This window comes from Gobio gobio (genome assembly GCF_949357685.1).
Source record: "Gobio gobio genome assembly, chromosome: 25".
NCBI lineage: Eukaryota > Metazoa > Chordata > Actinopteri > Cypriniformes > Gobionidae > Gobio > Gobio gobio.
The window spans coordinates 22,208,330-22,225,047 of NC_137121.1; the positions used below are offsets into that span (position 1 = coordinate 22,208,330).

The 16,718-nt window shown below is 38.1% G+C and overlaps 2 protein-coding genes across 3 annotated transcripts in view; both read right to left on the reverse strand.

Moving 5' to 3' along the window:
• Positions 1-7,711: 7,711 nt before the first annotated feature.
• Positions 7,712-15,894, reverse strand: gpr37a (G protein-coupled receptor 37a). Its single transcript, XM_079808970.1, has 2 exons — positions 14,682-15,894; positions 7,712-9,125 (listed from the first exon to the last, which is right to left on the reverse strand). Exons 1-2 carry the CDS (start codon positions 15,522-15,524, stop codon positions 8,301-8,303), a joined length of 1,668 nt encoding a protein of 555 aa, XP_079665096.1. The 5' UTR covers positions 15,525-15,894; the 3' UTR covers positions 7,712-8,300.
• The window catches only part of pot1 (protection of telomeres 1 homolog), a 58,110-nt gene continuing 57,230 nt past the window's right edge, over positions 15,839-16,718 (reverse strand). The window contains exon 22 of one of the 2 annotated variants that reach the window (XM_079808968.1): positions 15,839-16,622. In XM_079808968.1, coding sequence (XP_079665094.1) covers positions 16,516-16,622 — 107 coding nt within the window. In that variant the 3' untranslated portion in view covers positions 15,839-16,515. The remainder of the gene's footprint in view (positions 16,623-16,718) is intronic. The other variant, XM_079808969.1, reaches the window with a different exon arrangement.

Genomic DNA, 16,718 nt, shown 5'->3' on the forward strand with positions numbered 1-16,718 from the left:
TCATACAAAACATATCTGAATTTATTTCATGATTTAATTAATTCATTTATTTTATAATAAAATAAATGAATGCGCATTTACATTCTGTGCGTGAGATCTCTCCCCTATGGGCGGGTTGATAACATGCAGAGCTAGCTCCTACTACTGTCTCTAGCCTCTGGCCAAAAAATCCTCCGATGACGCAAAATGACGATATTTGCGTCATCGGAAGATTTTTTCCAGAAATAAAATGCATAATTCTCTCGTCTCAGGGGGACATGAGGGGGGAAAGTACGATAATTTGAATATACTACCGGGTTTCTACTGATACAAAGCTTAATGCTAATCACTGAAGTAACACTTTAAATAAAAAATATACATATTTATCTATTATACAAAAGGTGAATTTGCTTTATTTGAAAAATAGACATATACTTTTGAGTTACACAAAATTGTCAGGGGAAATTCAAAAATGTATGGTGACCTTTCCTACCTTACATTTTGGGAAAGAATTGACAAGTGACAGACACATCAAAGTGACAAGACTATTATATGCAGACAGTATTGCCTTTGATTTCTTTCCATGACAGCTCTCTATGGAAACCCCTCAGCACAAGCTGCCCTGTCTGTCGTGCAAAGCATGTGAGGTCTGCTGTGGAAAAAGGTGACCTTCTGGCATTCTCAAGCTTTTCACCGAATGAATTGTGCAGAGACGCTGATTGTATCACTTTGATGGATTTTGACAGCAGAGCAGCCATGATGTTTTTAAAGGAGAGAGTTTTGCATAATAAAAGTCAGAGAGGAACAATAAAAAAAATACCTAAAGCAAGTAAAATTTGAGGATATTTTGCAAAATTTGGATGGATTCACCTCAGAATGGTAGGTGGCTAGGATTTTGTATATCAATGCACGTCGAAGCAAACACTTCATATAGTTCATTGGCCCCTTGAATACTTAAAATGAATTATAACACCTCAGTGTCTCTTGTGGGCCTTTTGTTTGTGACCACTGAGTCGCCGGCCAGTAATGCCCATTTGGCTTTCTCCCACATGCCATAAAACATCCACACAGGGCATTGATTGTTTCCTTTCGACCCCGAATGCCACAGTGACGCAAACAGTTTCCTTTGTCCAAATGAAAACTACAAATTAAATTTTTTTCTATTTAGCTAAAATGTCAGAATGGGTTTTGAGATGCTCAGACAAAGCATAAGAGTTTTAGCTCCTTGAGAATGAGGGTTTACAGAGACAGAGGAAATGGAAACTGAATCAAAACAGAGACTCACTTCAGGAAAAAGACATTCTGTATTTGCAAATGTAAAAGAAAACAGAACTAAGCTTCCTTTATACTATACATGCGAATACTAAAGAACAGAGATGGTTGGAAAAAGGATGTTTTCTCTATTTCAGAGAGCGAAGGATGGAGGGAGACAATGCAGAGATTGTTTATACACTCAGTAAAGCATTATTATGCCAGTGGATGTTGATGCACATTTAACCCTCCTCCACTCTCAGGTTCTCTAACAAATACAAATGGGTCCAAACATCTACAACAAGAGGAATGTGTTGAATTTTCCCCATTTTTAAACTGTATATGTCGTGTCTCTTTGAAAGCACTGACAGTATTTTTTTTTCTGGTTCATTAAATGCTTGCTTATGCACACGCACAGCATTAGCATAAACGCTACATGGCTAAACGCCTCAAGAACAATCTTTTTTATGACTCAGAAAGCTGATTAACATCTACTCAGGGTGCATGTTCAGTCCTGTGGGCCACTGTGCTTCAGCACATTTAATCTGACATTTGAAGTGAATTCTGGATTTTTCAGATAAGACCATAATATATGTTTTGTTAAATTCAGGTCTGAAAGCCTTGAGTTTTGTGGACCTGAGGTTGAACTGTTATGCCGCATTCACACGGGGCGTCAGCGTCGTCGCTTGGAGGGCGTGTCTGAAGTTTGGACGTCATAGTGACAAGCCAATAACATTACTTTTCCGGTGTTGCATGAACGCAATTGGCTAGCGTCTGCTAGGGTATTTGCATAGGTGATCTGATTGGCTGACGGCTGCTTTTGCGCTTTTTCTGCCGCAAGCAACGACAGTGACGCGACGCAACGGAACCCACAATTCAGTTCGGCAATGCATGACGTCACCCATTCAAAGTAAATGAGAAGTGTTAACGCCGACACCCGTGTGAATGCAGCGTAAGCGTAAAGAATATTTATTTTTAAGCACCGAGGCAGAATAAAATATGAAATTAGAATACTTTTCAAATGTTGACCTATTTTCACTTTATTTCACTAGAAATAGAGAAAAATAGAAGCATTTTCATTATACTGTAAACACAAATAAGTTGACAAAACTAAAAAAATAAGGTAATCAGTTACATTTTTATTTTGTACTCATACATTTTAATTGCTCTTAACTTTAAATATGTAATTCAATTAACTTTAATCATCATGTTATCTCAACTTAAATATTTTTAATAGAGGAAGCTTGGCTAGCTTTAACTAGCTAATTCAATAACAATACATTTTACCTTGCTAATTGGTAACACAATGCTTTGATAGCATTAGCATAGCATAGCACTTGCTGAATGAGTACAGCAACAACAAACATTCAACATCTGTTCTCAAACTAGCTCATGCTACACTCATCACCATGATGATAACCCTCCAAAAAACCCAACATAACAGAAACTCTTCTAAACTAGCATAAAACATTAAACACTACTAAATCTCCCGCTTAACATTAATCTTGCGCATAAAAACATATTCATTTTAGCATTTACTCTCCTTTTTAAGTGGCATGGCAAAGAATGCTGGGAAATAGAAATTTCAGCAGTTTTAGTATAAATTTAGGTTTGTCTAATTAAAAGAAACAAGTTCATGAAACTCAAAACAATGAAACAATTCAGATTACTTAAAATGTGTCTGTTTTGTGAACTCAAAAGAAAAATAAAGTACTAAAGACAACCAATTTGTTTGATTTGAGTTGGCTCTACTCATACCAATTAATTATAATCAAACAGACCCGGGAATTCATACAGTTTTTTAAATGCATTAGGGAGGGATAAAAATGTATGTTCCAAAAGAAGGTTCTCGCTTCGATGCCATAGAACCATCGTTGGTTCCCCAAAGAACCTTTCAATGGACAGTTCTTAATAGAACATTTAAAAAAACACGTTTGTCCTATGCGCATGCATTTAAAAAAATCTAACGGAGCTTTTTCCACTGTAAAGAAACTTTTGTGTAATAGAAGGTTCCCATAGATGCTAAAGGATTTTCATGGAAGCATCAATGCCAGTAATGAACCTTTATTTTGAACAGAGCAGTGTTCTCAGGCTTTTTTGTACCGTTCTGTATATATTCTTAATTCTATATGCAAATAGCAATTACACAGTAATAGCCCATAAATCCCTATAAATATTAATAGTACTTTAATTAAAGCATTTGTTACTGGGAAAATTCCTTTGCCAAGTCGAGATAAAAGGAGTTTAATAATGAATGAGGCACTCATTATGTAATGAGCAGAGGTCGTTTCCCGTATATAGTCATGTGGCGCACAATTCCACAATCCCACAGGTTTGAGAACCCATTTTAATCTTCCAGTTTTGAGCAGGGAATAGAAAAATCTGTTCATTTTAATGTGCTCATTCTCAAAATGGCATTAAAATGGCTGAGCCTATTAAAGTAATGTAGAGTGTCAAACTGTCATAGGACACAAATTGCTGTGATTTCCCCGAGGGCCAAATCAAAGGTTTAGGATAATGCGGACGACTGGGCAACAGGAGGGGATGTGGGCAGTTCCGTTGTGTGAACATCAGAACAGCTCAATTAGGCTTTTCAAAAGGGACCTTTAAACAAACTTGAAGGTTCTCCTACAACAAACAGCAATTTGGCAGTGCCAACAATCCCATAATTCCCCTTCATAGGGACGCAGAGGAGGGGGACTGCAAATAGTACATACAGTGTGTGTGTGACAAAGACGAGAGCTGCTCACACACAGGCAAGAGTTCACAGGGAACTCATTAATGCATTCAAGCGTCCATCACAGGCGGTGACCTAGAAATAAGGGACAATTCCACAAAAGGAAAAACAAGACAATAAAGCCCTTCTTTTCCATGGATGGCATCCACTCAATCAGATGGATCCAATTAGAATAGATGCTAAAAAGCGGACATTCTTTATAAGTATGGGTACCATTGTGGCCCATACACCTATCGGCGTAAACATTGTTTGGGAACATAGTACTCGTAATAGGATAGACAAGGCAAAATTAACAAATGCCATAAATCTTGATTATGGTATAAAAATTATGACTTTAGTAATAAGGTGCCCTAAGTTAGAAAGAACAAACAAAAATGAGATAAACAAATATTAGTCCTTGCAGGACCCAACAGCGTCTGAACAATGACGCAGTGGCATGAAGCACTCATCATTCATGAAATATTAATATGACACGTGCCGTTCAAATGAATGACTGTTTGTTGGTGCCTATGAATCATTTATTAGGCCAAAGTGTGGGTCTGAATGATGCAATCTACTTAAATATGCATGAGAATGTCATCACTGAACACTCTGAGTGCCTTCAAGTAAAATACAAGCTAATGTTCTTTATGATAGAAACAGATTTTGATTAGGTCAAGCTTTGGAAGTGAAATACAGAGAAGATAGAGACAACCACATTGTTCTTTCTTCTGTACAATACAAAAGATATTTTGAAAAATGTAGTTTCAAATGTTTTTGTCCATACAGTCATTAGGGTTCAAAACAACATAATGGCCTGGATGTTTTTCAAGATATACACGGTAGTCACTGTAGGTTAGGAACGACATGAAGGTGAATGATAAAATTAATTTTCATGTTTTGAGTGAACTACACAACCGTTCAAAAGTTTGGGGTTTGGGGTACGATTAAAAAGTTTTTGAAGGAGGTCTCAAGCTCACCATGGTTACATTTATTTGATCAAAATGCAGTAAAAACTGTTCTATAAAAACTTTTATTTGAAGATAAATGTAATTTATTACTGTGTCGGCAAACAGTGTCACATAATCCTTCACTGTAAAAAAAATAGTTTCAACTAAAAAAAGCCTTATGCACACCGGGATGATTTTCACACCCAAGCGTTTTTCACTGCCGATCCGCCGAGGGGAAGGGCGAATCCACTCCCTGACAATAGATGGCGCTTATTGAAAAACAGAAATACCCCGGAATCCTATTTGATCTGTAATTCCTCTCCATAACAACTCCATCTTATCGATATTTTTGTAGTCGCTGTGGCGTTTGTCATAAACTTCTTTGTGTTCAGAGTCAGACACCAAAGAGACCAGCAGCTCTACATTCATCTTGCCTCATTGCATCTTCTTCGTCTACTTACTTCCTCTTCATCGTCTTCTTCTTAGGTATCAATGTGTGCTTGGCAAGATCATTTTGTGCTTGAGCGCCACCAAGTCGTGTTTTACTGTAACTTCAGCAGATGAACACAAGCGCCAATCTCATCGGTCGGCCAGTTTTTAACGCGGCGCATCAAACCCCAAAAACCAACATGAGGCGTTTAAAAAAAAAATTAAAATGACGCTTGTACACCTGGTGTTTTGCGCTTTGGTGTGCACACTCTCATTGGCGCCCTTTATTTAGTCATGAGGCGTTAAACATCGGCGCTAATCGTCCCGGTGTGCACAAGCGTTAAAAATGTAAGTGTTTGTGCTGCCTTAAAATGTTAAGTTTAGTCAACTTGAAATGTGAAGTTGTACTAAGTGATAACTTGGTAATTTGAGTTGACTAAACTTAAAATTTTAAGGCAGCACAAACACTTTTATAAGATTATTTTTTTTTACAGCGTTCAGAAATTCTAATATGATCATGTGCGGTTTAAGAAAGATTGGTTGAAAACAGATGTGCTGCCTAATATTTTTGTGGAAACTGATTAATTTCAGGATTCAAAAGAACAGCATTTATTTGAAATAGAAATCTTCTAAAAATTTAAAATTATTTTCTGTCACTTTGCTGTTAAAGTCTTTAATGTATCCTTGCTGAACAAAAGTATTAATTTCTATCATGAATTCTTTCTGACCCCAAGCGTTTTTGAACTGTAGCGTATCCTTTTAAAGGAACTCGCCGACTTTTTGGGACTTTATCTTATTCACCGTATCCCCCAGAGTTAGATAAGTCCATACCTACCATTCTCATCTCTGTCTGACATACCCACCGCTAGCCTAGCTTAGCACAAAGACTGGAGGTAAACGGCTCTAGCTAGCCTACTGCTCAATAAGTGACAAAATATTGCCAACATTTTCCTATTTACATGTTGTGATGTGTAGACATTGTGTACTAAGACCGACGGAAAATGAAAAGTTGCGATTTTCTAGACCGATATGGCTAGGAACTATACTCTCATTCCTGCGTTATAATCAAGGAACTTTGCTGCCGTACTCTGGGTGCAGCGGCGCAATGATTTTACACAGCGCCTAAAAATAGGCTAACTTCCGTCAACATAACCAACGTGAAAACCTGCTTGCACAGAGAGCGTTCTGGGACTATTTTCAGGCGATGTCTAATACCATTCGCTCTGCACCCTTGGTACTGCAGCAAAGATCCTTGATTATTACGCAGGAATGAGAGTATAGTTCCTAGCCATATCGGTCTAGAAAATCGCAACTTTTCATTTTCCATCGGTCTTAGAACACGATGTAACTCTACACATCACAACATGTAAATAGGAAAATGTTGGCGTTATTTTGTCACTTATTGAGCAGTAGGCTAGCTGGAGCCGTTTACCTCCAGTCTTTGTGCTAAGCTAGGCTAGGGGGGGGTGCGTCAGACAGAGTTATGGCACGCACGGAGATGAGAATGGAGACTTTTCTAACTCTGGGGGATATGGTGAATAAGCTAAAGTCCCAAAAAGTCGGCGTGTTCCTTTAAGATGACATATCAGTCTCTTGATGTGAATGCTGTTCCAAACGGTAGAAAACATGTGTAGGCCAAAGTGTAATACAATATCTGAAATTCATCGGCATTCAAGATGGCAGATTTGGTCAAATTGATTATAGAAACATGCCAACATCCAGCTATGCTGCAACAAACTGTTGCATCTCTTTTGAGTGAGCGCATTATGCAGATCATCTCAATTAAGTCACTTATGAGATTCCGTTTGTTAAGATGCTGCCTTGGAAGGAAGTTTCCTGTGTAGGAAGTAGACAGCAAGGCAGCTCACTAGGTTTTGAAGTTAAGCTTAAATATATAGTAAAAGAAATGAGATTGTTCCTCAAGCGGTGCAAAAGTACAGTATTCCCTTTGATGCTAAACGGCCAATAAACAACCAGACCACAATAACGAAACTCCAGCTGTCTTGTTAAGCCAAACAGGGATCCTACATCTTTCCCTACACTCTCAATCCAGTCCGCACTTCTGTCCGTGAGGTCATGGAATCCGCTGTAGCATGAATGCCTAATGCTGAACTGGCCATGGCCTTAAACAATAGCCTCAGTGTACTAGAGTACTGTATGGCATTGATGACCAGGAGGCCTGTGAACCAACACCATCAAGAATGAACCGGTCATTGGAGATGAATTGATTGGTAAAGGATATACTGATTGGTTAGATCACATAATCTGAATAAGTAGAAAAATACCTTGAAATAATAAACTATATCCAGTTTCAGTTCATAACACTCACGTTTTATCTGTAAGAAACTCCTTTTAAGACCTTTCAATTTATGTTTTTTTTTTTATTATCATTAAAAAGTGACATGTCTTAATGCTAATACAACAGTTTCTTCAGTGCTTTTCAGTGGCTGAAGAGCATCACAAGTTCTTCTGCTAGCAAATACAGAGCGAATGTAATACTTACATAGCAAGGGAGCTAGGCTTGACATTAAATCGATTCACAAGAATCGCCAATTTCCACGACACCAAAACATACTACAAACAGCCATTTTCTATACATCACCTTCTGTAAGTCTCAGAGACGCTTTGAACAAAAATACACCAAATTAAAATGGAAAGAAAAGACACTGGGATAAGACAATTGTGCAAATATAACAAATGCATGTGAGTTAATTCATAATCCTTCTAGACTTCCTATAAACTTCAAAAAAACTACCCATCTTCTTCTGTAAACATCAATAGGCAGTTGCATCTCTAAAACAACGTGTTCTGTAATAAACGTGTGGTTCGTTGTCCTTATTTTCACAAGTTAAAATATCCAGTTGTAGGCAGGAGTAAAACCAGAAACTGCCCAAAACTGTGCAGCCTGTGAAAACAACATCTCTGGACTGGTTTGTTCCATATGTCTATGTGTACCCCTTAGTTAAGGTACAACCTTAGCAGTGTGTTCCCGCTATCGGGAAGGTAGATGGATCCCTGTGGACAACAGTGCTATAGGGTGAAAGCTCCAGCTCGGTGGTGCCGTCCTGATCGTTGTCATCACTGTTGGGCTCGGAGGACTTTGGCGGGCCGCACTCCTCAAAGCAGCAGCAGCAGCAGTCCAGAAAGGCTTTGCTGAAGGGCCGACAGAGAGCCAGAAGCAGCACAGGTGTAACCGCGGACTTGCAGAACAGCATCATCTGACTCACCAGATGCAGGATATCCAGCGTGCGACGCGGCACACCTGTAGCCATGTACACCGATACGATGTTGCTGATGTTCTCCGGAATGACGCAAAATCCGTATAGGATAGCCAGGGCAACAACAATGCAGTTCATCTGACTCTCCAACTGTATCTGATTGCGGTTGCCTCGGACGCTGGCGCGCTCGGCCTTGCGGATCTTGCGTGCGGTCACCACTGAGCTGATGATGGTGAAGAGGGTGGGAAGGCAGAAGTAGCAGCCGAAGTACCACCAGAGACGAGCGCTGTTGTAGGTGAGTCCGAGGACGTAAAGCGTGTCTGGGAGAGCCGTGGAGATTCGGACCACGCAATGTTCGCAAGGCGTCACCTCCGGGGGCTCGCGCTCCTCTCTCACCAGCTGCCGGATTAGAAGCTCGGGCAGCGCGAGGAGCAGAGCACCGATCCAAATCACCGTCAGCTTGGCTGCAGTGGAGGTGCAGTTCTCGATCATCTCGTAGTACATCTGGACGTTGCTCGCCGCACGGAAACGGTCAATGCACAAAGCACAAAGAGTGAAGGTAGTTACTCCTAAAGACGCCACCTGCAAGATAAAGGGGATGTGTGGTCATTGCTAACTTTTAGAAAATCCTTCCTCCGGCAAACCTGGAAACAGCGTTGAAATCTTAAAGGTATAGTTCGCACAAAAATGAAAATTAGCCCATGATTTACTCACCCTCAAGCCATCCTAGGTGTATGTGACAGTCGTCTTTCAGACAAATACAATCGGAGTTATATAAAAAAATCCAAGCATTATAATGACAGCCCCCAAAAAAGTGCACCCATCCATTATTCAGGGATGCAAACGGGTGAGGGGTAAAAAAGGTGAGAACATTGCGTGGATAGAGAAAACATTCTCCGAGGTCAGGTTTTGTAAAAATACTTCTCATGCTTATTTCGCGTCACTATTAAGTATTTTTGCATCTGCCTGAAAACTAATTCTAACAGGTAAGAGGTAATTTGTTACATTTATAAAGCGCTTTTCTAGGCACTCAAATCACTTTACATATAGAAGGGGGAATCTCCTCAACCACCACCAATAAAAAGTTAAAAGTTATAAGTTTTCGGACCGAATGAAAGATGCACGAGCCTAACGTCAATTAATTTAGGCTTGATGTTTAAAATAAACGTTGTCTGTAATAAATGGCACAATATATAGACTATTTTTATATAGGCTTATGTATATTTTGGTATATTTTTATTATATGGCTACTTATATTTTTCATTCTTTTTGTTTTCTGAATACCGTTCATTTAAGGATTTGTCATACAGTGAGGGGAAGTAAAATACGCATAGCCTACGTGTAACTAGTGTTTATAATGTTGTTATTTACCTGTGTTTTACACTACTTCTGAATGTAGGCTAATAATAAAATGCAGTTTTTACAATGCAATGTTCGCGTGTTTCTCTCTTAACTCTTAAATCTCTAGTGAATTACACTCTGTGCAACTTTTCTGGCAAATACGGTCAATTTTAAAATGTGCTGTATTATTTCAAAATGCATAGGATACATTATAGGCTATACATTGTGTTCATTACCCCCACCCACATTAACTTTGGGCTTAATCACGGTTATAGCCTAATTACATGGGGGTCAAGCCATTCGTTAGTCTTGTTGTTTGATGAGAAAAATATGAAATGTAGTTGCAATGAACGCGTTAAGAATCCATAGCTGTAGCAGCGCAGGACTTTTATTCTGCTGTGTGGAACTCAGCAAGAACTGATGATGGAACAGTTTGATCTTCGGCTGACCAATCAGCAGAAAGGGGCGTATGATTCCCGCCCACGTGTAGAAATCGAATACTAATTCATTTTTCTACCTCTGGACGAAAAACTAAAAATCAAGCCGAAATCTAGTTTTTCTGAAAAAATGCTGTTTTCTCATTTTTCTACTTTCAATATTAAATAAAAAAAACGACTGAACGAATGATACACGAATTCTGAATGGAAACCCCACCCCCCTCCCCAAAAACACTTTCTCATCGGATCTAAGCGAATCTCGCAGGTGACCTATTTTTATCTCAAAAAGGTAAATTCTCTCCGAAAGGTGAGGAGTTAATAAAGGCCTTATGAAGTGAAGCATTTGTGTAAGAAAAATATTGTACCGCCTCTCTCTGTTCAAAGTGCTTATGCTATGTCCGAAATCCCTGAAACACTTTTTCCATAAGTTGAATACGGAAGGCGGTCCGCCGGAAGCCGGATATTTTACATTATAATTGATATTTTTCTCACAAAACCCCAAAGATTCGCTTCAGAAAGCCATGTGGATTACTTTTATAATGGATGGATGCACTTTTTTGGGCTTCAAATTTTGGGCTGCCATTCACTGCCATCATAACGCTGGGATTAGCCAGGACATTTTTAATATAACTCTGATTGTATTTGTCTGAAAGAAGAATGTTATATACATCTAGGATGGCTTGAGGTGAGGGTGAGTAAATCATGGGGTAATTAAAATTTTTGGGTGAACTATCCCTTTAAAGGAACATTGCGGGTTCAATTAGCCTAATTGACAGCACTTGTAGCATAAAGTTGATTACCAAAAAAATTAATTCGAAAGCAAAAACCTTGGTTACAATGAGGCGCTTACAATGGAAGTGAATGGGGCCAATTTGTAACCGTTCCAATAGTATAGCCACAAGACGTAAACAATTTGAGTCAATGTAACACATAAAACAACTGTAAAGAGGATAAGAACATTCATATAATACATAAGTGATTTTCAAAGCTTCACATTTCTGCTTTTAAAACCTCCAAAAATCTGGCACCATTTGGTTAAATTGTAAGTGCTTTATACCGTAACCTTGATTTCTGAAATTTTCTTCAGGAAAAAGGAGGAATGAGTTATTTGTGGCATAATGTTGACCATAAAATGAAATTGATTGAGCGAAACTTGTATTGAACTCCTGAGCAGGTGGAACAATAAGGAAATTCAATCCCACTAGATTGTGCATAAACGCCACAGCCTTTCCATTTAGGGCCATAGACTTCATTGTTAGTTTGAAACATTGTGATCGAGTTAGCGGGCTGTTCTGAATCAAGGGTGTAGGCATTGGTGCTCTGTAGTGTGTCAGGAGATTAAAGCCACAACTATGACACCAATCAGGTCAATTCCTCACAAACACATGATACAATCTGAACGCTGCCCCGGGGCAATACCACTATCTCTTTGTGTCTGCAGAGGAGACACTCCCCCTTACTCAAGAAGACAAAACACAACAAAGATGTCTGTCCTGACCTACACATATAACATCTGCATTGAATTTCTGTCTAGAGACACTTTCTCACAGCCTTCACGTTAATTTAACAGCATTTTCCATTTCGATTATTTGTCATGCATAATCTAAATTAAAATGCCAACGAATCAGCTCTAGAAATGTGTTGGTTTAGGAGTGTTGCAAGAACACATCACTCAGTGTATATTTGTTTGAGCATGTACAATAAATAGTTAGGGCGCTTTGATGTAAGAAGTCTTTCAAAAATTGGAATCGTTAAGTAGCGGACGCAAATGCAAAAAAAAATTACGTAAAAAACTGTGATTATCTTGTGTTGTGGAATTACATTGTGAAATTGGACAGACGCCGAATGGCATAGCTTTTTACACAAAATACCAAGTTTTAAGAGTTTTGATACTGATAGGGAATAAATATGGATAAAATTATGAAAGCAGTTACATGTGAATAGCATGTTGGTGATTCTATAATTGCAGGTACATTTGGTGTCAAATGGTTATATTTTTTATTATTTTAATAATTTGTTACTCATTGTCATGGATCACAAGATGTTACAGGCCATAATATAATAATGTAGCTGAAAATCATAATTTTTTCCCATCATGCATCGTGTAATCAAAATATTTTATTTTACTTTTCTGTTGGCAATATTTCCTTTATAAAAGCCCAGTCATTCTCCTAATTCTACAACATTAAATTAAAAATGACTTTTATCTTATAAAAATGTGTCCATAAATCTTGCGTCAATTCTGTTACCGTACCGTACTTTGCCTTTAAATTGGTGGAATTATCTATGTAAGATACAGGAAATGATGTCACTGCCTTGCTGATAAGATCCAAAGCACTGAAATGTATGTGTGATCTCTCTGAGAAAATATTTTAGTCTAAAAAGTTATTTTGTTAATCATGATTTCATTAGTGCCATGTGCTCTTAGCATTTATGCAAACAAGGAGATTTTGCTTAAAAAGTTTAAAATTGTCAATCCTGTTACCGTCAAACTCTGTTACCTAATTTGTCTGTAACAGAGTTGACCAACAATACTATAAAAAATCAGTTTCCCCCCGTTAAAAGTAAAAAATGAAGTAACTTTATTAAATTATTAAAATTGAATATGTTTTCGAAAAGATAATGAAAAGTATTTTTGACAATCTACAGTTTTTTTCCCCTTAATTTTTGGAAATGCAAAATATAATAAGGGGCAGCGTCTAATAAACCTGCTGACGATTGAGCCATTAATTCAAATCGAACAAAAGGAAAATAGAAAATATTCACATCTCTTGAATGAATAACTTTAGCTTTTATAAGCATTAATCTATCAATTTATACTGTGAAAACTATGCAGTGTTATTTTACATTTCATTACTTTATTAGATTTCTTTGTAGGTTTGTTCTTTCTAAGTAATATTAATGTTAACAGACCTTCCGAATGCCTGCACACTGGTCCATTTACAAACAGATGTTTTATATTTTTGTTCAAACATTGCTGTTTCTTTTGCTAGAGATATTTACCTTTTCAGATTATAAATCAATGTTAATTATGTTCTTAATTATGCTTTTTTTTTCATTAAAAAAAAAATACAGTATAATAAAAAGAACCGATAAGAATACCGTTTAAGAACCGGATCGATAAGCAGTATCGGAAAAAGTAGTAATACCGTTAAAACCTTAACGATACCCATCCCTATAGTAATACAGTGGAAATTAGTAGATTTGGTTGTATTACTAATAGGGATTTACGGTGTGCGCCCCTAAATTTTCTGGTTGTGCCCCTAAAATTTTCAGTTGGGGGCCATTGTGCTCCTAGTGAAAAAAGTAATTTTTCGCCGCTAGAGGTCACTTATTCAAAACAAAGGTGTAGGTTGATGACGCTTTGTTTTCGCAGAGCTTCCTCAGTCGCCGCTTCCGCTCATGTATGTGGGGTAACGCAGCGCTGTTTTATCATATTAGATACATTATTTGAGTGTGTTGAAAGGTATGTTATAGTGTTATATGCTTATAATGCTGCATTCGCTCTATGTCTACTATGAGACACTTGTTGCACACTGCAGTAAACTAGATCGATATTAGGCATGGTAAAACATGGTAAATCAAGAAAACAAGATTTAAGACTAACTGTGTTGAGCTATATAACAATTATTAGTTTTCTGTCGATGTCGAATGTATCACAAAATATGTATTTGGTGTTTCCATGGTTTCCACAAACAAACGTCACTCTGAGATGACGTAATTTTTGCCGCGCACACCCTCGCACTCGTGTGGACGCGTTGAGTGTAAACAGGGCTTAAAGAAGGCTTTAAAGTGTCCGAGAAAGACAGAAATGGCCGTTTGCAGACACTGTTCTGCTAAATTGTCTAAGCACCCTCAAATGCAAGCAAGAGCACCCTCAATTGATACGGTTATAATATATTGGCAAATGCTCTAGTGCATATTTGTGTCTGTAGAACGTCAAATGTATCCATTTACAATGTGTTTCTGCAGCGGTGACAGTTGTTGATCTCTTGTACGCAATGGCCAATATGTTTTAAGTTAGTCAGACTCAAAAAAATTTAGTCCGTGTCCTGGTTAAAATTGCTTATTTCTCTGGATTTAAACATTCTTGAAAACATTTGGGATAATGTAAGTACACTGGTCAACAAAATATATAACATTTCTCTTGTGGTTTTTGGATACTTCAATCCAAAAATCTTACATATTGTGCCTTTAATGATTAATTTTTAGTATCAACACATCTTGGCCGCATTTAGCTACCATAAACATTATTTTTCAAATCTGACACATCAGTAACAGAAAGAACTGCATTTCAATCACCCACTGAAAGTGACCAACCACAGTTCTCTTAATCCATGCATTGCAATATGGCGTTTACCTCAATGTATGGAATGATTTTACAGGAGAATTCCCCAAGGAGCCAATCCTTAGTGAGTTCATGGAATATAACAAGTGGCAAGCAGAAAAAGAGGATGACAAAATCCCACAGGGCGAGGTTGGCCAGCAAGGAGTTTGAAATGCTTCTCATGTAGTAATTGTGGCACACTATGCACATGATTGCTATATTCCCAACAATCCCCACAGTGAAAATGATGATGGAGATGCACATGACAGCATATGCACCATACGATTCACCTGTCACGGGGTAAAACGGATTCTTCACCCCTGGGGTTTTTGCTCGTGTGTTAAAGGGAATGAACGGAGTGATGACTTCCTCATATTCCTCCACAGGTGAGGTGCCCCATTCAGGAATAGACGTGACACCAGTAGGGAAGTCTGTAGGCTGGATCTGAGCTAAAGGCTTCGGCGGAGACTCCACGCGCTCAAGTTCATTCTCTGGAGATTCGAGGATGTTTTGATTCCTTTCGGGTTCATTTCCGACCGTTGCTCTATCTCGTCGACGATAACGACGTTTTACGCCAATCCCGCTGTTTACTCCCCTCAGAAATGAGTTTTTATTGGTATATTGGTCCGTTAAATAAGTTTCGTCGTACTTCTGTCTGGAAGATGCGCCCACCATTAAATGTATGGTACTGTCCGATGAAATCACATCTGTAGTTTCCTTTCTTGCTTCATAAGGGATTTTATTTAACTTTACACGTCGTTCATGGCTGTATCTGTTGATTTTATCTGTCGTTTTACTGCTAACGTTATTCGCGAGAATTACTGAGAGTTCACAACAAATGAGCAAACAAAATACAGTTAAAAATTGCATTTCCATTGCGTTTTCCAGTAAGTAGTATCCAAACCTGATAAATCCAGTATTTTAAGGCGTAGTTGTAGAATAAACATCAAGCTTCGTCTCACTCAATGGTCTCTCGTTCAGTTGAACATCGCTAGTTTCCATTTTTTAATGACAGGAGTAACTTAACGTTAGTATATTGTAACAGTAGAATTGTGAGAAATACTTGGTCAAACAGGTGTTTAACCAAACAAAACAAAACTAGTTGAAGCCTTTGCACCTCAGAGATATTCCCTAGCGTTCCGTACAAGAGGAAAAACACACGTCAAGGAAAGAGCATCCTGCATCTCGATAAAGTGAAAGTCCGTTTATATGATCTCCTGATGCTTCTCTGATATGAAGCTCTGTCAGGGACAGGGAGGCGCCGCGTTCACAGATGCAACAGTGAACGCGCCACCTAATGGACTGAAACAGAACGACATTTTGTTTCTAGCAACAACCACCTGCTGCCAATGATCATCAGTTTCACTCCAGATGGCTTGTTAGTAATGCCACACACACAGGTCCAAGCAGACAGAACAAGTATGTATTCTAAATAGAAATATACTTTATTTTATAGATGAATTAATTGTGTTAGACCATAAAACATATTTACATTAGGGATAGTTCACCCAAAAATGTTGTTCCAACATTTAGTTCCAAACCTGTATGAGTTTCTTTGTTCTGTTGAACACAAAAAAAGATATTTTAAAGAATGTTGGTAGCCAGACAGTTGACGGCACCCATTGACTTGCATAGTATTTTTTTTCCTACTATGGAAGTCAATGGGTGCCGTCAAAATATCCACTTTTGTATTCAACAGAAACAAGGAAATCATACAGGTTTGGAACAACTTGAGGGTGAATAAGTAATGAGATCATTTTCATTTTTGGCAAACAAAACATTTCTGGCAACTCCTTTTTTCTTATTCTTTGCAGGTGCCCATCTATAATTTATACCTTTGAATCAAACGGTCTGTCACTTAACTTCTCTATTCTTCTCTAATTTCTGTGTTAATGATCTGGTAGCAAACTTTATTTTGGTCGTTGTCCTTTACAGTATAGACAGAGAGGCAAAGATCCAGCCATGGACGGTTTTCTGCAACAAAAAGAAGAGGAAGAAAAAAGAAGACTCTCTCATACTCTAAATACTGAAGGAGGAATGCACAAAAAAATCTTAGGAAATTAAATCTTT